A 27,236-nucleotide genomic window follows, 5' to 3' on the forward strand; every position below is an offset into this window, starting at 1 on the left:
TGGCGCCGCCATCTTTTTGGTAGTGCTTCCGGTGAGCTTTTCCGGTAGAAAGCTCACCGGAAGCACTTTTTCATCAAAAAGATGGCGCGTAGCATGCCCGTGAGCTTTTCCGGTAGAAAGCCATTTCTACCTGAAAAAGCTCACTGAAGCGCTGCCGCCACATCTTTTGACGAAAAAGTGCTTCCGGTGAGGTCACCGGAAGCACTTTTTCGTCAAAAAGATGGCGGCGCCCAGTTGATGCCGGTACCGGCGCGGCGCCCAGCTGATGCCGGTACCGGGCCGCGGCGTCAAAAAGGTTGGGGATCACTGTCCTAGCCCACAGAAGGTATCTGGATGTGGCCAATACTCAGTAGGGACCATACCTAGTTTCTTGGGCTATAAATGTGACAGTGGAAAACATTACATTCAGACTTGCAAGATTTTATTAATGTCACCTTATACTAAAGTAGAATTAGTTCACTTGGGCATACTTTTTTTTGCTACAATTTTTTTACTTGATTACTCCTAAATTCACTTGGGCATACTTTCTATCTGGATTACCTTGCAAGACTGACAGCAGTGATTTTTAAAAAATGCTGGCAGCAGCAATATTTTTTTTCTTTTATATGAATGAAATTGTATTTCTTTAATTAGGAGGAAAAATTAGAAATCTATCTTGCTTAATAATTAGCATAAATGGGAAATAAATACCTAGGGAGAACCTCCTCCCCCAATCTATGTAGCATTCAGTCTGTCTTCACTTTATTCTCTATTTTGATTTAACTAATATCTTTGTTTCTCCACCCCCCCACCCCCCATTTCTCCAAAGATCACTGTGTCCACTACTATGATCTTCGGAACACTAAACAGCCCATTATGGTCTTCAAAGGGCACCGCAAAGCTGTTTCATATGCAAAGTTTGTTAGTGGAGAAGAAATAGTCTCTGCGTGAGTATTGTAAAAAGCTTCTACACTTTCTGATTCTTGGTGAATTTCAGAAAATCAGTATTTTGCACAGCTTATGAGTGAGATTGTATGCACATACTATGTGTTTGTGTGAACTGTCAATTTGCACAGCAGATTCTAGTACTATTTATTAGAACAAAAATAGAAAACTGTTTCTCACTTCTTTTGGATCCAGAGTGTCTCATTAGTGCTGAAGAAGCTGAGAAAGATATAGCTATATAACTAGCAGTTTTTTGTTTTGTTTAGTCTGTTTTTTTGTCTGTTCAGCCACACTTTTAGGAGTTGCCGACAACATACTGAAACAAATGCTTAGTTCTGTGAAGTCTTGAATTCATGTTTCTTTTTAGTATAGTAATTACTAAAGAAGCAGCAATATTCGATTCCATTATTTTTCTGAAAGGTAGATTTTTTTTAACTTGCAGATGTACTAAGAATTGCAGGAGTGCCTCTTGTGCTAACATACAACCTGAGATTTCCTGCATTTGAAGAGTTGAACTTTGGAGAGTTAGACAGCAATTATTTGATCAAATTAAGGAGTAAACAGTTTGCAGAAAGCAATTTATGTAATGATTAAATTACATTTGGAATTTAGAAACACTCCAGGCAAAATCTTACCCTTTATTTTAACTTAAGTGTTAGTTTAGAAAACTGAAGAGAGGCATATCAGTTTTTAGGTACATGAATGGAAGCAGTAGTGAAATTTTTTCTGTTTTGCCATTGTGTGCATTGCCTGAGAGTGACTGGCTAAAAGTCACCCAGCTGATTTGGGCCTATGGCAGGACTAGAACTCATGGCTTCTCAGTTTCTAGCTTGGAGCTTTAACCAGTACACTAAGCTGGCTCATAGGGATGATAATTAGGAACTAAGTAGAAATAATGGGTGCAAGTTGAAGCTATCTAGATTTTGCTTAAATGTAAGCAAAAATGCCCTGATTCTAAGATCTGTACAGGTAGTCGTGGTGGTACACTGGTTAGAATGCGGTGTTGCAGGCTAATTCTGCTGACTGCTAATTGCCAGCAGTTTGGCAGTTCGAGTTTCACCAACTCAAGGTTGACTCAGCCTCCCATCCTTCTGAGATTGGTAAAATGAGGACCCAGATTGTTGGGGGCAATATGCTGACTCGGTAAACTGCTTAGGCAGAGCTGGAAAGCACTGTGAGGTGGTAAAGAAGTCTTACTGCTATTGCCTTGATTTATGACCATTTGTTTAATAACGATTCAAAGTTATAACCACTGAAAGAAGGGACTTAAGATCAGTCCCTGAAGTTATGGCAGCTATGGCTTCACCTGTATTGCAGCACAGAAGCTTCTTGCAACCCCAGAGTCATGGTGTGCCAAGAAATTCAAGAGTCAGAGCCTACTCCTTCCATGGCCTCCCTGAACTCATGCTGTACTACAGCAGGACCCCAACTTGCACACAGCTTGCACTGGGCCTCTGAAAGCTTCCTCTTCACCCCTGCAACAACTCCCATGCTCTCTCTTGCTTCACGACTCCACGTGTGTAGAGTTACAAAGGCAGCTAGGACTCCTGTGTTTGCTGTCACTAAGTGATGCGGTCACATGGCACTGCTTTTTATGACCATTTTGTGTAGTGATGGGAATTCCAATCCCAATTGTCCTACATTGGGGGCTACCTGTATAATAATGGAACAATGCACTATGTACCTTTGGGTTTATTACCTCTAGAGATTTTTAAAAAGAGTCTGGTCAGCTGCCTATTGTGGATGGTTTAATTGGTTTTACTCACATTAAGGAAGATTGGATGATCCTTATCATCCCTTCCAATTCCACAGTTCTGTGATTCTATACAGCAGGTATTCTTTGGGATTCATTCCAGTGGTGTAAGCTTCAATGAATTAAATGTAAGAGTAATGTTATGTAAATTTCGGTAAATTTAACATGGTTTTACATTTAATTGAAAAATGTATCTTCGGATTCTCCATGGCTTTTTGTTTTTCTATGAATATGTATTGTGTAATAAGTTTTACAAGGCTATTGATACTAAAGCTGACTTCTTTACTTGAAACAAGTTTTCCTTACCCCTTACAAAGGGCTTAAAGTATTTTTGATTGGAAAACAAACCTTTGCAGAACCCAAGGAGTGATTTCTGTTGAATGCAGCTTTCCTCTTTGCTTGCATTGTCCCAGACACAGATGGTACCAGAAATGTGTTTTCTGTCTACAGCAAGTTTTACACTGTGCTGTTTTTGCCTACCTGGGAGTCTTTCATAATTTCCAATTGATTTGTAAGTTTTTATCTCTGTCCTCAGGTCAACAGATAGCCAGCTAAAGCTATGGAATGTAGGGAAGCCACATTGTTTGCGTTCTTTTAAGGGTCACATCAATGAGAAGAATTTTGTAGGCTTGGCATCTAATGGAGACTATATTGCCTGTGGTAAGTAAACAGCTGTTTGAGCAAAGAAATTTAAATATACTGTCAAGTTTAAGCATTTATCAATGTCAAGTTTATGGCAATATATTACAATAAAACTGAAAACGCTATGAAATATCAACAAAATCATTGAATGGATCCATCCCCTTTCTTGATAAAAAAGAAATTCTTAAGTTTAAAATATGCCTAACAGCTGCCTGCCCATCTGTTTTCAAGAAATGTTTTCAAGAATGAGGTTCAAAACTTTGAGAACATACTTAGAAAAATGTTTGTTTATCCCAAATCATTATAGTTCAAACCAACTGGAAAAATGAGTAATCTCAAACTTCAAAAAGACAAGGAAAAGAACTATTATTCAGTTTTCCAGTTGGTAACATAAAGTAACCTATAGTACAAGAACATAACTTACTGTTCTTTTCAGTAATGAAAAATATCCCCAATCCTTCAGCATAATCTCCTTTGGTCTGTATGCTGGACTTTTTATCATTTCTTATCTTCTAAATCCTTTTGGGTATTTCAGCATTCTCCTTGAACTCTAACATCTAAAGCAGGTCATAGAAAATTTCTTCTGGCATCTGGAGTCATGCCGTTGCACAAAAAAGTTGCAAATGTTACTTACATCTTCTGATGTATGCTTCTTAAATTATATTAAACTTAGTAGTTGCCACCTTCCATTCACTTTCTGAGTATTGAATACTTGGAATGAGTTGGTTATAATACTTGGAATGAGTCTTATAATTAATCTGACTCCTATATTAGAGTTTCCTGCTTTAACCAAGGCTAGTTTTAGTGGAAAGTTTAGATTGAGCTGGAACTGACAAAAATAAATATTGTAAATCAACCTGTATTTTTGTTTTTGGTTGTAGGAAGTGAAAATAATTCACTTTACCTGTACTATAAAGGTCTCTCAAAGACACTGCTAACCTTCAAATTTGACACTGTCAAAAGTGTCCTGGACAAAGACCGTAAGGAGGATGACACAAATGAGTTTGTCAGTGCTGTATGCTGGAGGGCACTACCAGATGGGGTAAATATTTTGCTAATTTTTTTCTTCTTACCAAGGAGCAAAATAATTTGCAGGCCATTTATTTGGATCAACCTCAGTCTAGTTATGAACATGTCAGATTAATGAAAGTTTTCATTTTGGATCCTTCAATGACCAGGATTAGGCTTTCTCAAGAATAATAGCTTCTACTTCTACTTTGAATTATCAGTGCAGATAAAGGAATATAAGCAGATGTTAATGGATTATCCAAAGAGATATCACTGGACTATTATGCAACAAATCTTTGACCTATATCAGGGTTTGTTACTTCAGAATTCAGTAGCTTTCCTCTTTCAAATAAGATTGTATTTAATTTTTTTCTTTGAATAGTGGTTTTAGTATATAGATAACTTCTTAGCTATGACCTGGGACTCTTTTACTCCTAACAAATGTAGTGCCTCTGCATCCCTAGCCATCATAAATGGTTGTCCCTCCTCCCAGTCAGGCTGCATGTCAAGAAGGTCAGCTTTATGATTGGTTGTATTGTTGTGTGGTCACATGACCTTGATTCACAGTACTTTTTTCTGGTTTCCAGAAAAAAAATGGCCATTCAAATTAATGAGATCAATTAAAAATCATAATGTTCGCTTAACAACCACCATCCGGTCATCTGGATGCCTTGACTTATGATTGCAGCAATTCACGGGCTCAATTATGGTCATAAGTCTGTAGCAACAGAGGTTATTTGAGTTCATGAAATGTTAGAAATTCTATGTTAGTACCAATTTTGCTTTGTGCTCTGAATGTCATGTTTTGGTAAGTGGAGTGGGGAGGATACTTTGTTTTCCACCTATTTTCTTCTTTCTCTGAAATTATTCTTTTTCCATTTTCATATGGAATATTGTGTCTTCTTTCTGGTTGTGCCAGAAAACAGCCGTTGCAGATTTAGGTTGTTCAGGAAGTATGCTGTATTACTTCAGTGTTCTGTTATTCCCTTTAATTATAGCAACTAATTTTCTCTTCCAACGTCTTTACTTATTTTTGCCTGCATTTTAATGCTAAGGTCCATAGGGTAGAAGCTGGAGGTGAAAACCTCTTCTGTCTGAGTTTCCACATACTGACCTGACCTCATGCTTTGGAAGTGGCTTGGTAGTTCCTGCTGCCACTATCAATCCTGTGGAATGTTTCACCTGGTATGCGAGAGAAATAGAGCTTTCACACTCTTTGCTGCCTTTCTAGCAATTAAAGGTTAAAATGCAACAGTTGAAATAACTTTTATAGTATTGCATAGAGGTATGTTAGTTAGGGATTTCAGCTTTCTTCCCCTCAGGGAGCAATAGAAATAACCCAATCATTAAAAAAAAGATAAAATGTAATTTCCTAATCTCCACTCTTTAAAAAATACACAAACAATCACTGTAGGGAAAGATAATTATGTTGTTGCCCAGATCATGGTAATACAACAACTTTCAAATTAGTAATGAAAGAAAAAAACTAAAGCAAATGTAATGTTCAGTCTTCTGCAAATAAAGAGACCACAAGAAGTGTCTAAAAAGAGTCTTATTAGTGATCCATAATAGTGAAGGACTAAGTCTTCGATAGGTTGGATTCAAGTCTGTCATTAGGCATGGAAACTGGGTGACTTTGGCAAAGTCACTGGGTGACTTTGGGCTAGTTATGCTCTCTCAGCCTTTCCCACTTTCCAAACAAAGTATTGGTTCAATTATTCACTATTTTTTAAAGAGTGTTTCAAGGGCCTATGTTGGGCCTTTCATAATTAGAAATATGAAAATGATTAAATCAACTGGGGCATGCAGTCTATTGGAAAACTAACAAAATATTGAGAAGATTAATACTCCTCATGCATTGTTTTGGGGAGAAAGTTCCAGGGACACTAGGGAGGTCAAAAGAAGCTAGAAACCCCACCGTTTGCATTAATTTTGCATTCAGGGACAAAAATTTAGGGCTTCAATCACATGTCACAATCATCATCTTGATTATTTTAATACATATCCCAGGGATGCCAAGGACATAGATCTTAAAGCACCTTTTGGGCAGTTAAGACGGATAGTCCTCAACTTATGACAGCAATTGGGACCAGAATTTCCATTGCTAACTGATGTAGTCATGCTACCAGTAATGTAGCAGCAGCAATTCCTGGTCCTAGTTGCCATCATTAACCAAATCCCATGGTGATTAGACAAGGAAACCTCTTGCCAATTTCTCACAACCAAAAGTATTGGGGATGCTTGTAGGAAATTCAAGTCCCAGGGCTGTAGACAGATACGTGGCTGCTGTGATCCTTTGGTGAAGGACCAAAGAGGGTATGAGAGAGGGTTAATGAGACTGTATGTAAGAGGCATGGTGCAGTTTGGGCCAGGAAATGTGCAAGAGGGGTGCATGGTCAGGGATAGTATGAAGGGTATGTGCTAGGGAAGATGAAGGAGTGGGTACATGAGGTATGCATTGAAGATGAGAGGTGGTGTGCAAGAGACATTGTGTGGGTCCAGAAAAGTCAAGGGTGTGATGGAGAGCATGGGGGGAAATGTGTGGGCATGGGACACTTATCCCAGTGACTTGTGACCTTCCCTGCTGGCTTCCCCATTGACTTTCTGAGGAAGCCAGCAGAGAAGGTTGCAAATGGCATTCACGTGATCAAAAGGTGCTGCAACCAGTTGTAAGTGCAAATAGGTTAAATGCCTAGATTGGAATATATGGTTGTGGGGTTGCTGGGATAACAAGAAGTCTAAGGGCCAGTTGTAACCACGATTCAGTTAGCCCCATTGTAACTTGGGATGCTTGCTGCCCCAATGGTTGTATGCCTAGGACTACCTGTACTGTTTTATCATAAACCCACAATGAAAACTGAGAATATGAAGCTTAGCAATACCATTGTGAGAGAGCCAGTTCGATATAGTGATGGGGGCATCAGACTAGAGGCAAGGAGCCCATGAATTCTAGTTCCGCTTTACACCCAAAGCCAGTTTATGTGACCTTGGCCGAGTCAATCTGTCTCGGGAAGAAATTAAGAAAACATTGGCAAAATATTTACCAAAATTTGCCAAGAAAAATTGTGGGATCAAATCCAGGCAGTCACCAGGAGTGTGACTAAAGACTGACTCTAAGGACACCCCAGTCATGGTGCATCTTGGAGCTGGAATATGGGTTTCCAAATGCATTAGATTCGATTACATTTGTGCAAAGGTTCTGTTATGCTTCTGCTGATGTTGCTTTAAAAAAGAATAGGTATTAACTAAGTTTATTGTAAGAAAACTTATTTTAGCTCTTGGTACTCAGAGTACGGGCATTATATATAAGCCATATGGTTTCATAGATTATGCATAGCTTCAATTTATTAGCATCATTATAAAAGAAGTCATTTAATTGGTATGTTTATTGTAATATTTTAAATAGGTTAGCCTGTAAAAAAAAGTAGATTTAAGTGTTTTGGAAAACTATCTGGAAATGAAGATAAGAGAAAATAGAATGCAAATTAGTCATAAAAATATCTAGAATCCTTCCAGAGAGAAGCTCTGAAGTAATGGTAATAGGGACTTGTGGAAAACTCATAAATTTCAGTTCTACTGAAGGGGCCAGAATTATTGGTTTACTTAAATCAAGTTCGATTAATTGCATAATTATTCTACATCACTGAAAAGGTATTCTGTTAACAAGCAAACTAAGAAAGCTAGATCTGAAAAAAATACCCTGTTCCATGTTTTAGAATATTTAAGAGAATATAAAATAGTACTACCAGGTAAAAATCTTTTGTAATTTTATATCTATATGTTCATTTGCTCTTTTTTGCATTTTATTGAGAAATGGGGCTAATTTGAATTTGTTGACACTTGAGGAACACACTTTGTAATTATCAGTATGAAGTGATCTGATCCTCAATTCTTGGACAAATGATATAGGAATGGAATATATTCTAAGATTAGTGTAGAAATCAGGAAACAGACATCAGAGAAGCAGATGACATGGACTATAAGAACATTGACTATCTGCAATTTATATATTTATGGTTTTTTTTAATGAATTCTAAATTCACTGGCAGTAATTTTAAAACTGATTTAATTCAAGATTAGATATTGTAAATTGGAGGAAAATATCTGTCTTCTGATTATTGACTTCTGTTGAGTCATATTCTAAAGACCATCTGCATTTCATCTGTATTACTGTTTCAGAAAGCCTTTAGCCATAGTAAAATACTGGACTCAAATAATCCCTTTAGTAATTAATATATGACTTCAAGTTCCATATAGAAGAAAAAATTCTGGAATATTCTTTGACTTCTTCCAGCTAATAAAGAGCCATTTCATCTACTCTGAATTGTGATGACATAAAGGCATATTGTATATAAAAGTATAGGAACTAATAAACTTTTTCTTTAAATATAGGGAATGTCAATTCAGTTTTACAATTCCCAAAATTATTCTCAGCAACTACTTCATTGTCATCTTTGGATTATTTAGAATTTGATTTTATGCACTTCTGTTTGTCATGGCTGTGAGGCCCAAAAGAACAGTATGACTGCATCTGGTCATTTAGCACCACCCAGGGAGCAAGTGTAGGTTAAGGAATGCCTTACTCCCATATATAATTTCATATATAATTACGCGGACTGTATCTATATGTTTACTTCTCTTCTGTCATGTTCTCAACATGCACTAAATAATAATAATTTGGAATAATCATCAATTAATGAAATGTGAAAGGCATGATTTACTATGAATAAAATACTATCTAAGTAAATTCAAACATTTTAAAGGTGTATATTTCTAATCTCCTTCTATAATAATTAATTTTTACATCTTTTACTTTCTTTTGCCCAATTTCTATAAAAGCTGCTATCTGTTAACACAATCTTTAATTTTTTTCATCTATAGGACTAGCAGATTATTTCCTCCTTAGTTTGAGTTCTAATATTCCCAATTGTAGAAGAGTCCACCTTAGTTATAAATGTGTAAAATCAGAAATACTATCATTTATTTAGCATGAACTGACATATGTATTTTTATAAACAAATTGTTCCATACTAAGTGGTTTTTAAACAGCAGTTTTTATAAATTGTGCTTGTTTGCATTTGCATATATAGCATATGCATTACAATATCTGCTATATTCTAGGATACCATAGCAAATATCAATTTACATTGAATAATTAGAAAGGGTGGCCAGTTTAGCAACTCCTTTACTCATTATTAGCACCTCAATAGTAACACTCTTGAGATCAACATTAGTCTGTCAAGCTGTTATTATTAGTGGCACACTTGCCAACTCAAAACCTTAGTGTTTTGTCACTTTCTTTCTTCTGGAAGTTTTTAGAGATAATACAAAAAAGTAAATTTAGAATATGTTTTCCTTCCTTCCTTCCTTCCTTCCTTCCTTCCTTCCTTCCTTCCTTCCTTCCTTCCTTCCTTCCTTCCTTCCTTCCTTCCTTCCTTCCTTCCTTCCTTCCCTCCTACCTACCTACCTACCTACCTACCTACCTACCTACCTATATATTTCTTAACCAGGAAACTTTTTCACTTCTTGCAAGAGAATTACAATGTCAACATTCCTATATCCCATTCATTATTCTTTATGGGTTCATTGTACTATTAGCTTTGTGCTTCTTTGAGGTTCAATAGTCTACTCTTGAAGAGTGTTCTCCTATGCAGCTCTACATCATATGGAATCTGCAGTACCAAATAGCATTTCATTATATTTTTCTTATGTGTGAAATTGGTGAAATAACACCCTAAAAATGAATGGTATCAGAATTTTCAAAGTGAAAATAAATGTTTTTGCTTTCTACTTTAGTACACCTTAATGCAATGTTGCATTATTCATTCTGTTCTCATAACAAGCTCAAGAAACGCTATCTTGCAAACTTATGTCTAATTATTGAATTTTGTTTACATTTGCTATATAGATAGATATTAAAGAGGTTGGTTGATAGTTGAATTTGAAAATCAGTTTAAAAATCTAAAAACAGTGGTGTCAAATAGTGGTCGTTGTGTGACATATTGCGACTTTTCCCCTCTTCGCTAAACTGAGCATGGGCGTGGCCAGCACAGGACACATCTGGCCTTGAAGCCGTGAGTTTGACAGCCCTGATCTAAAATATCACAAATTACAAACTGCATGAGTAACTGTAATTTTCAGTAATAAAGTCAAAATAGTGTTGTTTTTAATACTTCATAATTTATCAATCTTATTCTATTTCAAGAATTTAGCTTAATAAAATACTGTGATTCAAGCCTTGTCTTGTTGGATTAGGCGCAGCATATAAACCTTCAAACTCTTCTAATCTTAGTATCCTAGATCAGTACCTTTTTTTACTATAGCTGTTGATCCTTAGTTATGCTTGATGGATTTCCTGGATCTATTGATTTTCTTGGACCTGTTTAATTTTCAGAGAGATCAAATATGTTTACATTCTGTTCTATCAAATAGAGGTGCTCATTCAAAATATTGTTTGACCTGTAGTTCCATTCATTCTTTGTAAATTGATTTTAGAAGACAGTGTTGGAAAGTCTTCATTATATCCTGTGGATTCTGTTCTATAAGATAATCATCCCCTCTCTGTAGGTGTATGTAAGCATATGTGTATAATACACATGTATATATGTACACAGACACTTATACAGAGATTATTATTAGTACATAGGTGCCAACATACACATGTAGCATCCATACATATAGATTGCTTGATGAGACTGTCTAAAGAACTTACAGATTTTAATTCAAACCAATTTTTTTTAATTGGGTAAAATTACAAGACATATCATCTAAAAAAAATCACAATTTTCTAAGATGCTTGTACTGATGATATCTAACTGGGAATATAAACTTGGACAATATGCAGTAATGAAAAAATTAACATATATTCACCATAGATGTTTGAGCAAACACAAGCAAAAATGGTTTCCAGATATATTTTATGCACCAAGGCAGATTTTAAACATATAGAATATGGTTTCTAAAGGGCAAAAGAACTGAAATCAGAAATGTATAGAAATTCTATATGTTTAGAATTATTGTATATCAGAGCACAATAAAAGGGAACTTAGAACATTTACTCATAATGTTTTTACTTGTTTTTGTTTTTTCTTTTTTAAAAATGTGAATAAAAAGAGATAATGGAGCAAAAAAGAATGATAATTCTAGATTGAGTTTAAATTTGAAGACACATGCATGAAGCTTGGAGGCATGTTTAAATTCAGAATTTTCATTAGATATGCATGTGGAATTCTTAGGGTAGGGATGAATAATACATCCATCTGCATAAATTTTCTTGCATGCCCCTTTTTCTAGACTCCAAATAAAATGCCCTCCCCCCCCCCCCCAAATTAAAAAGAGGTATTGCACTCAGAGAGGCAGAGAGAAGAGATTGTGTGATTCACAACAGATTACACTCATCAAATCTGATACCAGCTGCTTTTCCAGATGTCTTCTTCTTTTTCTCTACTCTCTTAAGAGAAAAGATCCACAAGGCAGAATCCTCATTATACTGTTTTTGGAATGTATAGTACTAAATCTAGATTTGGTTATATTCTCAGTTCATTTAGGATTGATGACAAGAATTAACATGCCAGGCTAATACCCTATTTAAAAGGAAGTGTAATTTTTGAAGAATTCTTAGAATACTCTGCCGTGTATTGAAAAGATGTACTTCATTTGAAAAATAACAAGTTTTAAATCATTTAGTGTTAAACATCCCCCCCCCAAAAAAAAATAAAAAAATAAAAAAACCCTAAGCTTGACAACATAGTTTACTAGTTTTCTGGGTAGTTAAATATCTTCTCTAAAATTGGAGTTTGAAGAATTAATAAGAACATTGACATATTGATGATCTGTTTGACTAATGAAATCTCTTGCTCACATTTGCCTTCCTTGAGTAAGATTTATAAAAGTATCCAGCCTGGGACAATTAAAATAAACTAACTGTTTTGTTGCCTCTTACTCACCCACACCAGGATTCTGATTATACATGTTATGGCTCTATCCCTGAGAACAAATTCTACTAATTGATAGGATATTATATGTGCAAAATAAGAGCATTGTGGTGGCCTAGTAATGAAGACTTGGCTCCAGTTTGGAAGGTTGAGGGTTCAATCCTAGGTAGCATCAGATATTTCTCTCTCAGAACACAAAGAGAAAATAAGTGCTGCAAACCAGGGGTGGGATTCAAATTTCTTAACAACCTGTTCTGTGGGCGTGGCCTAATTTGTGGGTGTGGCTTGATGATCATGTGACTGGGTGGGCGTGGCTTGGTGGTCACATGACCAGGTGGGCTGCAAACTCCATGTAGGCATCAGGAAGGGCATCCAGCCAGTAAATGCTCAGCTCCAGTCAGTCGCCCCAACTCTATGCCAAATTAAGGGATTATAGGTTTTTTTTAAAAAAAAGGTATAAAATTATGCTACATTGAAACTGAACTTTCTATATAAGATTTATAAGACTCTTTGTAATAAAATATGCTTTTTTATGTGTATTATAGTTTTTATACTTGTTGCACAAATGATTCTGCCCAATTGTTTCACCTATCCATTAAGGAACAGCAATTTCACTTGCTCTATAAATTCATTTTAAAGAAAATCTCATGTAAGGAATATACAGTATAAAGAAAATACTTTCATTCATTATTAAAGTCACTAATTTTTAAATCAGGGCTGGTGGGGGGCAAAATTCTGACACTTAGTACTCGAAATTTTTTCATTTGCTTTCCCATATGGCATATGCCGTCCTGAGCTGCCTTATTCTATTTATCTATTGATGGAGGGAAAAATAATTAAATGTTATATTATCAGTGCTGACATCAACCTGTTGTGACACAGCAAGCAAAATAAATAGTATGTCACTAAAAGAAAAAGTAATCTCAGTAGAATAGAATCTATGTAAAGGTTTGATTGATAAAAGTACAATATATGTTATGCTGGACATGATGTCATTACATCTACAGAATAATTTGGAATTTGTCTGTGTGTCAGGGATATTTACTCTAATTTTTGAACAAAGTTTCTAAAGCTTGTAAAATGGAAAATGCAAATGACTTTTTTTTTTTTAAAAAAAAGTAGTTTCTAGTCTGTATTTATTCATGGATTTTAAAAAAGAAATAAAAGTAAATCCTGCTTTAAGAGTCCTTAAAACTATTGGAATTACTGGTATAGCACATATTTCCGATAACTAAAGGAGGAATTTCTAAACTTTATGGTTTAACTAGATAAATTTTGGAGGGGGACAGAGGCTGCAACCTAGTGTTTGTATTTTTAGCAGACCACACAAAGCTTTCTAAATCGTCCCATCACCAAAAATAGATGGATCAAACATCTAGGACACTTTTTTTTTTATTTGAATGCAGATGGATGAGATTGGAGGTGGGACTGAGACTATTTTGCCTTAAAGAGAATTTGCTCCCATCTCAAAACCAATCCAGTAGTTTTGGATTGTTTTTATTGGTTTTAGCTGTTTTATCATAAGTCTCCCAGAGTAATTTGATTGAGATGGGTGTCCATATAATTTAAATCAATAAATAAATTAAATTAAGATTTTACTAAAACCCAGCTGGACTGTTGGTCTGAGCTCTGAGCTTGTCAATTTGGTTGCAAACATTTTGTCACCATTCAAGGAGACATTATCAGTACACTTTGAATTGTGCTCGTCTCTCAGAACACTGGATTTTAAATAAGTAAAAAGGTATTTAAAGGCCAGTGCTCTGACAGACAAGCACATTTCAAAGCGCACTGACAATGTCTCCTCGAATGGTGACGAAACATTTGCAACCAAATTGACAAGCTCAGAGCTCAGACCAACTACCAACCCGAGCTACTTATATTCAAATATACATGTAAAACCCAGCTATTTTGCTATAGAATTTTAGCAGCATTTTTTTTGAGATGCTTATGAAGCTGCATTGTGGATTGTTTGTGCAATGTTTCACACAAATATTTTTTTTCTAAACCTCTCAATTTCTAACACTTTTTTAAAAACATCATTTCTTTCCCATCTGCTCTGGTTCATAATAGAACATTTAATTCAGTACCTATGAATTCAAAACATATGAGGTTACTAAGAAATAGCATTCCGCAAGTATGCTGATGATGAATGTTCAAGTAATTAACTTTTTATTAGTGAGTATAATAGTAGATTTTCTCACTTAAAGCTTGTCTGACATTTATGTGTTTCCAGAATTTAACAAGCTATATTAGAGAATTCTGTTTTTCTTTTGTAACAAAGAATCCTTTCTAATAGGGATATGAAAAGCATGTCCCAGAAAAGTAGTCCTCAAAGCAATGTAGACAGCTATTTTCTCTGGAAGGCTCAAAATGTTGCTTCAAGGGCTGGGGCTATAAGTGTGTGTACACGCGCATCTCTTTTTATCATTGATGGTTCCAGCAGAAATGTTAACTAGACATTCATATACACATATAGAAGACTAGGAACAATCATTGAAGGAATTCCATGCTTCTTCCAAAGAATTTGTCTTCTTTACTGCTTCAAGAAAGTGTGCTTTTTTTTCTAGTAACACATTTTACTAAATGGCACTTTCAAACCTTTGCACAGCCCCATTTTTCTGAATAAACATATATAGTGATTAAGATATGAAGCCAGAAACCAGGAAACCATGAGTTTTAGTCCTGTCTTAACCATGAAAGCCAGCTGGGTTACCTTGGCCCAGACACACACTCTCAGCCCAACCCACCTCACAGGGTGGTTGTGGGAAAAGTAGAAGAAAGAAATTGTATTGGATAAGTTTGCGCCTTGTTATTTGTATAAATAATAAAGACGGGATATAAATACACTATATCACTGGAACACATATTATAGTATAGCACTCTCAGCTGCCATGAGGACATGACTTAAAAAGCAGTGTAGGAAATGGCTTCAGGGCGCAGTGAGACAAATATGAAAAATCATTTCTCTATTTTAGAAATCAATTTAGCTAAAATTTTAGATAACTGGCCATATCTGTTCAGTTAAAGCTATCGAGCATTGCCTTAGATGGGAAAGAAAACTGAGTTGCAGTAAGATATACAAATACATTTATTCAAAAGAACTGCCTGCCTTGCCATTTTTTCTAGCAGTTCCCCTCAAATTACATGTACTATAAATTCTTGTGGTATAAATGAATTAGTGCAGGTCTCGAACTGTTCTTAAATTTCTCTTAAGTCATGGGGAAAGGTTTGGATCAGGGAACCTAAATTTTCATTCTAACTTAATTATACAAACATTGAAAACCTTTTTTTAATGTGGGATATATGTATTTGTCTATTTTTTAGAGAAATCTGCTTGATTAAATCAATTAATTAAACCTACTTCCTTAGTTAACTTTCCTATAGTCTGCTTGTATGCATTAGTTGCAATCTGGAATTAGAAATAAAATAGGGATATAATAAAAAAAAAGTTTTGATTGCAACATCCAATCTGGGTTTTGGTCTCCAGAACCAGAGGCTTAGTTTTCTGAGTTTTCTGACTTGCTGGAGCCCACCTTCAGGGAACTTCTCTCTAGCAGAATGTGTGCTGTTCTATCTGTGGTATTTATGTGGTTCCTGTTGTATGTGTCTTTTTAGATGTTAATTGGGGTGCTGATGGCTGGCTATTAAGTTGTTGGCTATATTTTGCTTGTGCTGCATAGCCCTTTTCTTATCTAAAATGTTGATAAGCTGGTGATAGATTAGCACTGCTGTTGACTGACAAGGTGGCCATTTCCCAGGCTTCAATCAGTTTATTTATTTATTTTATTTATTTATTTGGTTTGTCAATTGCTTACAAGATAATAGGTATAAGTAAAAACATAGTTATGAATACATGGATACGTATAAGAAAAATAATAAAAAATAAAGAAACAATAGGACAGGGACGGTAGGCACCGTTGGTGTGCTTATGCACGCCCCCTACAGACCTCTTAGGAAAGGGGTAAGGTCAATAGTAGACAGTCTAAGGTTAAAGTTTTGGGGTTTGGGGAAGAAACCACAGAGTCAGGGAGAGTATTCCAGACACTGACCACTCTGTTGCTGAAGTCGTATTTCCTGCCATCAAGTTTGGTGCGATTTACCTTGAGTTTATATCTATTGTTTGCTCTTGTATTGTTATGGTTGAAGCTGAAGTATTCATTGACATGTAGGACATTGCAATGTATGATTTTATATACTATACTTAGATCGGACCGAAGGCAGCGTAGTTCTAGGTTTTCTAGGTCTAGAATTTCAAGTCTGGTGGCATAAGGTGTTCTGCAACAAGTAGAGGAGTGGAGTACTCTTCCTGTGAAATATTTCTGGACTTTCTCAACTGTGTTAATATCAGATACATGATATGGGTTCCAGACTGATGAGCTGTATTCGAGTATTGGTCTAGCAAATGTTTTGTATGGTCTAGTTAGTAGTGTGATATTACCAGAGAAAAAGCTACGTAGGATTAGGTTAACAACTCCTAATGCATTTTTGGCTATGTACTTACAGTGGGCTCTAACACTTAGATCATTAGAGATGAGTACTCCTTGGCTCTTTTTGTGCCTGCTCGCCCAACAATCTTAGTAGCTGCAGAAAATATTGTGTAGTAAAGAAAAGATAATTTTCCTTTTGACAAGCCATTGTGGGACATGGTATTTTCAACTTTATGTTATTGAATTAATCCCAGTCAGAATAATAGAAATAGTGTTATATCTCTGTGGAAAACAGCAATCAGAGAGTTTCACAGTTTGCCCTTTCATGTCTCCTCTAATTCTTTCTTAGCTGTGTTAATTATACTTCCATCCCATAATGAAGATCTTGGTGCAAGCTTTAGATTGACTTAACCTTGACATTAATAATGTACATTATTAAATTTTAATCCCATTATGTCAATAAATCAGTTATATGTGCACATCTAATTAACTATTCACCAAGTAAAAATAATATGTGAAATTATTATATTGCATTTCATCAGTGGATCTAAAGCTAGGTAGCTAGGTAATTAAGCAATATTGGGCTTTAGAGTCTCTATTTGTAACTTACATCCCAAAGTCAAGAATTATAAAGAAGCAAATCTTGCAAGAGAACCAAAGATGTTCATGAAAAGATGCCACTGGTAGTATATGAAGCTTTTATAGCTCCATCTAGGTCAGATTTACTAAAAATAACATAAGAGATTTTTGTTTGCTGTTTACTATGAAAAATCATGAATGAAGTTATTATTACTCTTGTATTCCATAAAAAAATTCAAGTTATCTATCACAACTTGGGTAAGTTAAGTCAGTGTTACCCGTTTTTTGATAACTGCAGTACTCTTTTCTTAATTAAAATTGTAAGCATGTTAATATCTGATAATTGATTTGCATAGGGTGGGAAAGCATGGTTAAAATAGTGAACCATGGAGCAAGTAGCTTCTCTTGTAGGTGGACATTTTGATTCAGTGAAACTCTTTATTTCTTTAAGAATATAGTAAATGTTATCTGATGACTTACATCTGGACTTCATTGTTATAAATCAACAAAGGGGCCCAGTCTTTTGGTACAATATGAACAGATAAAAAAATCATGCAAACATTTGCTACTCTATTAGGGAGGGGAATGTAGGGAAACTTAATTAAAAGCAAATGCAAGTCAGATTGCCAGATCTCAACTTTAGTGCAGCGTAGACATAAACCATTTCTACAATTTCAAATTTTGTATTTGCTTATAATTTGTCCTGTGCATTAAGCTTAGAAGTAGGTAAAGTAGTACCTTAATGGTTCATTGCATACTGGGAGGGAAAATTAAGGTTGGGAAATGTGTGCCATTTTCTCTCCCAAGGATACTGTAAACTGTTAAGTAATTGGGCCTTAATGCCCTTTAGGGGGAGAGAGTGCAATTTCATTTAAAATAATAGTTTTTTATAGTGGCTCCAATTAATTAACTCCAAAGGCTTAGTTGGAGTATATCTTTGGTTGCATTTAGAATTATGTGCATTCATTGTTGACCATGGCCATGACCAGTCACAAAATACCCATTTTCAGATGATAGAAATGTGTACTCAGAATGCTTTCTACATCAATTTTATTTTTTTAATAAGGTGGCCTTTCCAATAAAGTACAGGGCTGCAGCTGGTTATTTACAGAAACATTTCTTAGTCAAAAAAGCTAGAAAGTCACATACACAGATACAAACCATTTTAAAGATTCATATACGTTTGAGACCAGTGGTTTTTCTTTGGGGATTAATGGATAACAGTTTTTGTATGTGATAACTGTAATGAGATCATTGTATGCATAAAAATGGAAAGATTTAGCACTACCTATGGAGGAATGGTTGGTGAAGATGATGGGACTTGCTAAGATGGCTACATTGATTCTGTCAAATTTTTTGATCAAAGAAAAGACAATATCTACATGTATTGCTGACTGGAATTCTCTTATGGACATTAATAAAACAGAAAAAGGAACATATGTAATGGCTAAATTTATGATTGTACCTATAACTGCTGCAAATATTTTTTTTTTTACTATTTTGGAATCTAATTTTGTGTGTCAGTAGAAGGAAACAGTATATGGAATTAACATGCCCTCAGGCCTTCAGTTTAATTCATTACAGAAACTAAATACTAGGGGTGGGCAAAACATTTAGTTTTGAAACTTTTCTAGTCAGTGATTCTATAGTCTACTCCATTTTGAGTGTGACATTGCTGTTTTGAATATGAAATTGGGGTTCTGGGGATTATGGGTTTTTTTTCCTAGCATAAAATAGAAATGCAACAAGCTATTTTCGACTTGGGGCACTTCTGAAATTCTCATCAGCTATTAAGAATTGAGAGAAAGCATATCAGAAGCATTCTGAAACATTGGACACATCCAATACAACTACAAATATTGCAGTATCATTTGATTTACAACTTGTTTCAAGTAACTTACTCTCTTCGCATCTCTGGATGTTTGTTTGTTTTTATTTCTAGCCTACTAATAAATTAACTGAATTTAAGTATGTTAGAGACTTAAAATTAAGTTTGGTTTATATTATCTATCAAGGGTTTGAAGAGACATGCACAGGAGAAAATATTGTAGACGAGGAATGCAATTATATTTTCAAAGTTATAAGTCCAAAATAGTCTCCTTTAGTAACTGTATTATTGGCATTGATAATTAAGGCAAAAAAAGCCTTGTGAAAAGAAATCATTACAGATGTAGGAGATAACTCCTTTTAAAATTTTCAGTGCAGATAGACATATCAAACAGGTAACAAAAAGACATTCCATACAATAAAGTTTTTAACAAAAGTGTCTATGTGTTACCTAGTTACAGAATTCTTAATATGAAAATGTTAATATAGCCGCAGTTTCTGAGCCAGGCTTAGCAGAACCAAGAAACAGACTCCTTGTCCTGAAAACCCCCTCTTTATTTAGTTACTGTGAATTCATGGCACTCACACACATGCAGCTTATACCAACTAAATTTTGGTTGTCCCCGGCAATAATCCTTCCAAGGGTTAAGTGCAAGAACAGATTATCCTTCCTTGGATAATTGCAAGACTAAGAGTTTCCAGTTGCAAAGCTGTAAATTAATTCCTGGCAAGGAGTCACCCAAGGCACGAACCATGATAAGCAAATCTTCATAATAATAAGTGAACTAATTGTCTCCTGAAACCACCACTCCCCTTTTGCTTATATTTATTCCTCAGGGAGGGGCCATTCAGCGTCCATATGTGCCTTTCTTTCCGAGTCGGCCCCTGTTCCTTAGTTGTTTTTGTTGAGGTAATTCCCCGTTAGGAGAATGAGCGCACACAGGGAGATGTAGTGAGAGTGATGTTGAATAACACATGACCAGCACACAGATACACTGAATATTAAAATGTAGGTTTTACTTCCAGTAAACGGTTAAGCAAAGTCCAACAAGCAGTCCAAGTCATACACGGTTAAAGCAGTCAGTTTTTCAGTCCAGGGATAATCCAAATATCAAAGTCCAGTATCATAAACAGTTCAGTAACAGACTTACAGCAATCCAAGAACGACGATCAGCAACAGGAAATAGGGAAAAATTCAAGAACCAAAAACAGCGAACATCAGAACATTGACCAACTAGCAACTAGCAACAACAAGCCTAACAACCCAGGTTTCTGGCTCCATCTTATGACCATTTGAGGAACCACACCCAATTCCTGACAGCTCTGCACATATGTTCATCTGGAACAGGCTCCAGCTGTTCTTCCCCACTTGACTCTGAAGGCAGCTGGGAAATGTCAGATGGCCCTGGCCCTATCTCTGCTTCAGACTCAGAGCATCCATCAGAACCTTCCCCAGACTCCAGGACTAACCCAAGTTCCTCCCCAACCTCCTCCCTGTCCGAGTCTGCTGGCAGCTGGCGGCCCCCAACACACAGTGTCCAAATGCATAGATTCTATTTTTTAGAAACTTAAGAATAAAGCTCATAGGCTTGTGAATTATCCTTTGAAGATGTATACTTCTTTTTACAATCAAAATTGTTCTTCATTTGTTGATCTTAATATTTCCCATGAATCTTTTCTCCAGATTTCTGCTTTTCTTTCTTCAATTTATTTTTCATCTTTGAGTTTGCTTTATAATGAACATTTTAATTAAAATTAGTTATTAAAATATACAACTGACCAGAAATATACTGGAGATGGACTCCAACTTTATGTTTGCAAAATGGAATACATTGATTGTGTTTGCTAATGATTACCTTTTATATAATGAACTGTTACTTCTTGAATCAAAAATACATTCCTGGAACACTAAAGGAATTTGATCAGATTATATCTAACCATCTAAAACAGGATTGTCAAAGTCGATTTCATTGAGGGCCATATCAGGGTTGTGTTTGACCTCCGTGGGATAGGGTGGGCATGGCTGGGATGAGCGTGGCCAACTTAACATCACTCCTATTGGGGGCGCCTGTGCTGACCCAAGCGCTCTGCCAGTGGAAACAGGCTCCCAAGCTCTGTTTTCGGCTGCCACGCCCTCCTGCACCCTCTGCCAGTGAAAATGGAGTTCGGCTGCATGCGACCCTCCCAAGTTCCGTTTTCACTGGCAGAGGGTGCAGGAGGCTGTGGCAGTCAAAAACTGAGCTCGGGACCTCATTTTCTCTGGCAGAAGTACTGCGGGCCAGTCCTTCGCTGTTTCCAGGGCAGCCCTACGGGCCAGATCTAAGTACCCCGTGGGCCAGATCCGGCCCCCGGGCCTTGAGTTTGACATCCCTGATAAAACCCTACACATTTTATTTTAAAATGACTTTTCTCATATTCTTTATGTGGTAATCACATACAGAAAAATAAATGCCTTTTCCATTTATTTTTTTAGCAATGCAGTGCGACCCTCAGAATTCATATTAGAATTAGGAAATATCTCCAAACTATTCCACAAAAATCACTTATTTATGTCCTTCAGTGATAATGCTCAATTTAATAAATGTATGATATTATTGTCAACTTTATCAGGAATGTCGGGCCTTGTTTCCCAGTAATAAATATCTGACTATTATTTATTGTATAAATAACAATGTTTATTCAGTGAATGTCATTAAATAGATTTCAAAAAGCAAAAACTATTCCAATTATCTGGAATATATATATATAAATATAAATATAAATATAAATATAAATATAATATATATATATATATATATATATATATATATATATATATAAATATAAATATAAATATATTTGTGTTAATTGGTTCTGTTTTGCAACCTTTGACAATTTGTTGCCTGTCAACGAGTTTCAAGATTAAAACATATGATGGATCGGAGTCCTGTTATGCTAAAACTTCATTCTCTCTTGAGAATGTGGAAACACTTGCAGCTTCAGCACAGGGACATGAGTGTGAAAGTTGAAATACTAAGCAATTTTAAAGATAATTTAGAGGATTTTTGAGGAAGATCAGTGGAATGTGAAATGTGCAGTGTGAAAAAACCTGGGGCTCGATTTCATTTTAAGTAGTTGCAAATATAAGAACATTTTAAAAATCTGAAAATCTGTAATTTTTCTTGGGTGAATATTCCCAGTCTTAGAGAAGTAGGATATTAATCATGATGTGGATAACAGTGTGAATTAAAACAAAAATAGAACAAAATATTATAAAGAAAGAAGGACAGCTGGTCTGATAATAATAACATAAAATCTACCTATATGCAGTTTTATGTTTAGGCTTGTCAAGCAATTAAAAAGTTTTCAGTTGCTTGGTTACTTTTAACTACTCACTTCAATTAAAGTGACTTATTTTCAAATTGTATTCATATTATTTTTAAAGAGATTGTAATTTAATACAGAAAAGTTAACATTTATGGTAGGGAGAGTAAGGAGCTTCACTAATATCAAGAAATAATCAAGTATTGTACCCTGCTAAAGCTAACTCCTAATTCTTAGAACCTTAATTTACTTTTTTGATACATATAACCAGATAACTAGAATTCCATCTCTTGATAGCATCTAAAACAAAGATGAAATAAATGGCTCACTTTTGTTAATTAATTGCATTTTTTACAATAGTAATGTAACTAATGGATATAGTTTTTAAACATTTTTATAAATTAAATAATATGGTTCTAAACATATTTATATTATTTGGCCTGATGACTTTCAAAGTTTTGTAAGAGTTCTGGTCTGCTATGATTGCATTGTCCCATGCCGTATTAATTTTATAATGGCATGGGGCCAGAGAGTACCACTTCTTGATTACATCCTCCCATTCCATGAAATCCAACAGATGGGTGTATGTAATAGGTCCCATCTAATAAGGAGTTTTGGGAACCAGGATGATAGCCTTTTTGTGCCATGGAACTTGCGTTCTGGATCATTCCCCTGAGTTGGGTTGCCTCTGCCCAACTGGCCTTTTAGAAGATGCTGGAGACATGATTTTGCCATCAGGTTGGGGATCCCATGGAGATATGGAGTCTGTGAGATGTTCGTAACCTGCTGCTTGGTACTCTCAGATATTCTGTTTTATGTTTGTTTTAATTTGTTTTTAATGTTATTTATTTATTTAGAAAATTTATATGACTTACATTTAATTTTTTTGTTGGACCTTGGTTAGGGTAGTTTATTACATGTGTTTTGATTTTTGCTACTTTAACTATGGGCTGCGAGAGTCACACATGTGAGATCGGCAGCTAAATAAATTGAACACATAAAATAAAATTCATTTGGCAAAGTTACTATATATAACTTTGATAATCAGTGTTCTTGTTCAGTCTTAAGCCAAACGTTGACTTGGCCTCCTTCTGCCTCATGTGCTCTTTCTCCGCTTTCTGGCATATTGTAAAGACGAGATTAATAGCTTTCATTTGCCAATTAATTTTATTTTTAGCCACTGTTAATTGCTCTTCTTGGACTTGATATTATAATACATTGTATTTTAAAGTGTCCCAAAGGCCACGTATACTCCCCTTAACCCCCATTTTGTCATCTTTAGAGAATTCCAAGAGAGTATTGCTGAAATCTGCAAGAAACTCTACGAACATGAGTTTGGGGCTTTTGTTAGAGGCAAGGGGAGTAAAAATATCCAAAATAGGTGCCCATTTTTCACTTTTAGCACATCTCCCAACAATAGAAAAATGGGGGGGGGGGTGAAAGGGGGAAAAATTATCGCATTCCTTGATGAGTCTCTAGGAATGTCTTCTTGGTTTCCAGGCTGAAAAGCATTGCCCACCTCTGATGTGTATGTGATCTGCCCTTGTTCAATATCAGTCATTCACAGGATGAGGGAAGAAAGGAAGTCACAAATCTAAGTTGAAGACTGCTTGGAAAAAAATGGATAACTATTTTTTTTTAATAAGACAAATGTGCCAGGATATTTCTTGCCTTTACTTGTCAGGTTTCTCCTCATGTTACTTTTCAGTGAAATTGAGTTTGAATGAAAGACGTGATAGAATATCAATTTTGATTTCAGCTGACATTATACCAGAGAAGTCTGGTCTTATTATGGTCATATCCAGCTAATCCAGATAGATAGCAAATCCTTTGGGTCAATTCTTTGTACTAATGTTTATTCCCTTGCTGGCAGGAAGCTAAATCTGTGGTTTAAGTTTTGGTCCTCTCTGCAAATACTTTTTTGAGTATATTGAACAACCATTACCACAGATACTTTATTGCCTGGCAGAATTAATAAAGATGTTAACAATTATATCAGAATAACACAGGCCAGCCAAGAAGACAAGTGGTAGCTCCTTTGATCCTCCATGAATAAAGTATTAAACACAATCATGGGTTTTCCTTGCTGAATTTGTCCTTTAGATTTGGTCTATATCATCTGCATGATACTGATCTGGGTCACTCAAACTGTAGTGCATACATTTCTAAAGCAGTAATGATTATTTCTGATCATACCTACATATCTTCTTCAGGTTGGTTCTTTTGACATTCATAACGGAACAGAGAAATTTTACCTATCCCTCTTTCTGACTCTTTGGTTGTACAGGGGCCCTCTTCCTGTGAGATGATGTAATCCAGATGGTATTACTCAACTTAAACATCACTTTAGATTAAGTTCTAACTTCGAGAACATTATTGCTTTATTAAATAACTAGCAGATGCTGAATCAAAGAGACCTCATATTGCAACTCAACTGAAATATGTATCTAATTTTCAGCATAATCATGTGCATTATGCTCAGGTGACCATTATATGACAGCCCAAAAAGATCAATATAAAAAAGGGATGGCTTGATCATGACTATAGGTTTCAGTGACAAGCTTTGAGAAAGATTAAAAGTAGAGTTAGGAAGGATAAATGTAACCCTCTAATTCAGCTATTAATCCAATTTTAATTCCAACATAAATAATTATTAAAATCCAAACAGTTCTTATGTAGCTCAATAAAGTGGACTTTGTCTTCAGCATAATCCCCCCCCCTCAAAAAAAAATGAGAAAAAAATTCAAGAATTTGTTGACTAATAGCCTGCATATGTATTAAATAGCACTTTATCAACAACAGCTAACAAAGAACTCAATACATTACCAGAGTGGTCACCTGTCTCAAACTAAAATGCAGGTAGATTATAGCATTAGCTCTTGAAAAGTCCCTGGAGAATATATGATATACCCAGAGGTATATAAGCAGAATCTCCACTGGTGAGTCCCTATTCTAACTAAACACTCTTAAGAAATAGGCAAAACGTGTTAGATCTAATAATTGAAAATTGAAAGGATTATGTCCCAATTTTTAAAAAGACAGCAGGCAATACTTTCTAGCCTTTTTGGACATACTCCAAACTTTAGCCTAACATCTTCTGAATAAACTAGAGGATTAGGAGGAATTAAGAAGCTGTATACATCTGGAACAGGTAGGATTTCATAAAATCCAGAGCACATAAATCACTATGTCACTTTGAAGGTCTTAATTCAACAGTATATCAGTGGATTCAGAAAACAACTTTATGTTGCATTGGTTGATTTCACCTTTGTCTTTGATTTAATAGATATACCTTGATCTTTCATAATTCATTCATTCAATTTCTGCAGTTGCCCATCTCAAACAAATGACTCTGGTAAACAATCATAAAGTCAATTAAAACCAAATACAAACTCAATACATACATACATATTTTAAAAATCATAATTACAGATATTAATATAACCAGGAAATAGTGCCCTTACATGCACTGTTATAGGTAATAGGATTATTACTTTAACTTGCAATTTCCTTGTTTAGGGTACCCATTCTTAATGTTAAACCAAAGGATTTGTTTTAAATACTTGAATACTTTTATTGCTTCTTGACTCTATTATTTGTTTTATAACTGATGTAATATATGCTTTTCCATCCAAATATTTTCTGCCTTCCAATGATAGAGATTTGGGGTATTCTATAAAAAAAATTTAACTTTTGGAGAGCTTCAACATAGCAAATTGAATTGCTGAGTTGAGCATAAAGATACTGGCGATAATAAAGGATCAGTTAGCATATTGGAAGAATCCAAGTTCCATTGGGTCATAATTTCAGATATATTTCCTTACCTAAATAAGAAAAATAAAATGACCACAGGCAGGTAAAAAATGCAGCAGAAATGGAATGGAAGCAACTCCTGCCAGCAAGAAGTTACAGGTTCAAGGCCAGCAGGCATGTGGGGCAGGGAGTGAGAAGTACATGAGTGTATAAGAGGTAGCACTTACGTTGGAGGGGTGGCATTGGTTGGGAAAGATATATGTGGGTGCCATGAGGTGTGACACAGGTCAGAGAAGGTGCACATGGATAAGTTTGTGGGGATGTGCAAGAGGTGCCACACCAGCTGGAGAGGCAGGATGATGTGGACAGGAAGGGGATTCTTTCCTGTTTTCCCTCCTTTCCCTTCTCAACATGCATACTGCTGGGTAGGAGAAGCAGAGAACGAGGAATTGCATGAGTGGTTGTAAAACTCACAGAATGGTGAAAATGAAGATTTTTAGTAGCAGCCTGGCAGCACAGAAATAGCTTAACTTTCCCAAGGGAGGATTGATTGATTGATTGATCGACTGATCAATCGATTGATTGATTAATCTGTCAATCAGATTTTTACACTGCCCATCTCACCTAAGTATCTCTGGGCTTTGGAATCCAGGCATTCTGAGTTTGCTTGTTTGAAGTACCTTTGTTGACAAAAGTTTTTTTCTATGATGTACCAGTTAAAGGTTACAGATACACACAAGAGTCTTATTATACATAGATTACAAAATTATGGTTAAATTCAATCGTTTTTCATTCTGTTACATAATAAAAGTTGCCTGTTTAGTTTGTTCCAGTAGTCAGTGATGGAATTCAGTTGAAGCACCTTTAAATTTGAATTTCTCACTTATTTCCCATGTTCACAGATCTCAGTGATTTCATGGATGTCAGATGGTTTGAAATATTATGACACCAACTGGTGGTGTTCCCAAACTATGCAGGCACAGCTTCTCAAATGTTATGTCAAATTCTACACATCTCTTGAATGCTGGAAACAACCATATCTGATTGTTAAGGCAAACAGCATCCAATTTACTTGGTTTACATAAT

At 35.5% G+C, this 27,236-nt stretch overlaps 1 protein-coding gene across 2 annotated transcripts in view; it reads left to right on the top strand.

Annotated features, from left to right (window-relative positions):
* The window catches only part of COP1 (COP1 E3 ubiquitin ligase), a 97,594-nt gene that overhangs the window by 63,439 nt on the left and 6,919 nt on the right, over nucleotides 1-27,236 (top strand). For both annotated transcript variants that reach the window (XM_026669194.2, XM_026669192.2), the window contains exons 16-18: nucleotides 809-926; nucleotides 3,213-3,337; nucleotides 4,201-4,361. In XM_026669194.2, coding sequence (XP_026524979.1) covers nucleotides 809-926; nucleotides 3,213-3,337; nucleotides 4,201-4,361 — 404 coding nt within the window. The remainder of the gene's footprint in view (nucleotides 1-808; nucleotides 927-3,212; nucleotides 3,338-4,200; nucleotides 4,362-27,236) is intronic.

This window comes from Notechis scutatus, chromosome 3 (assembly GCF_049901735.1).
Source record: "Notechis scutatus isolate UNSWTSFEM ecotype Mainland chromosome 3, rNotScu1.2, whole genome shotgun sequence".
NCBI lineage: Eukaryota > Metazoa > Chordata > Lepidosauria > Squamata > Elapidae > Notechis > Notechis scutatus.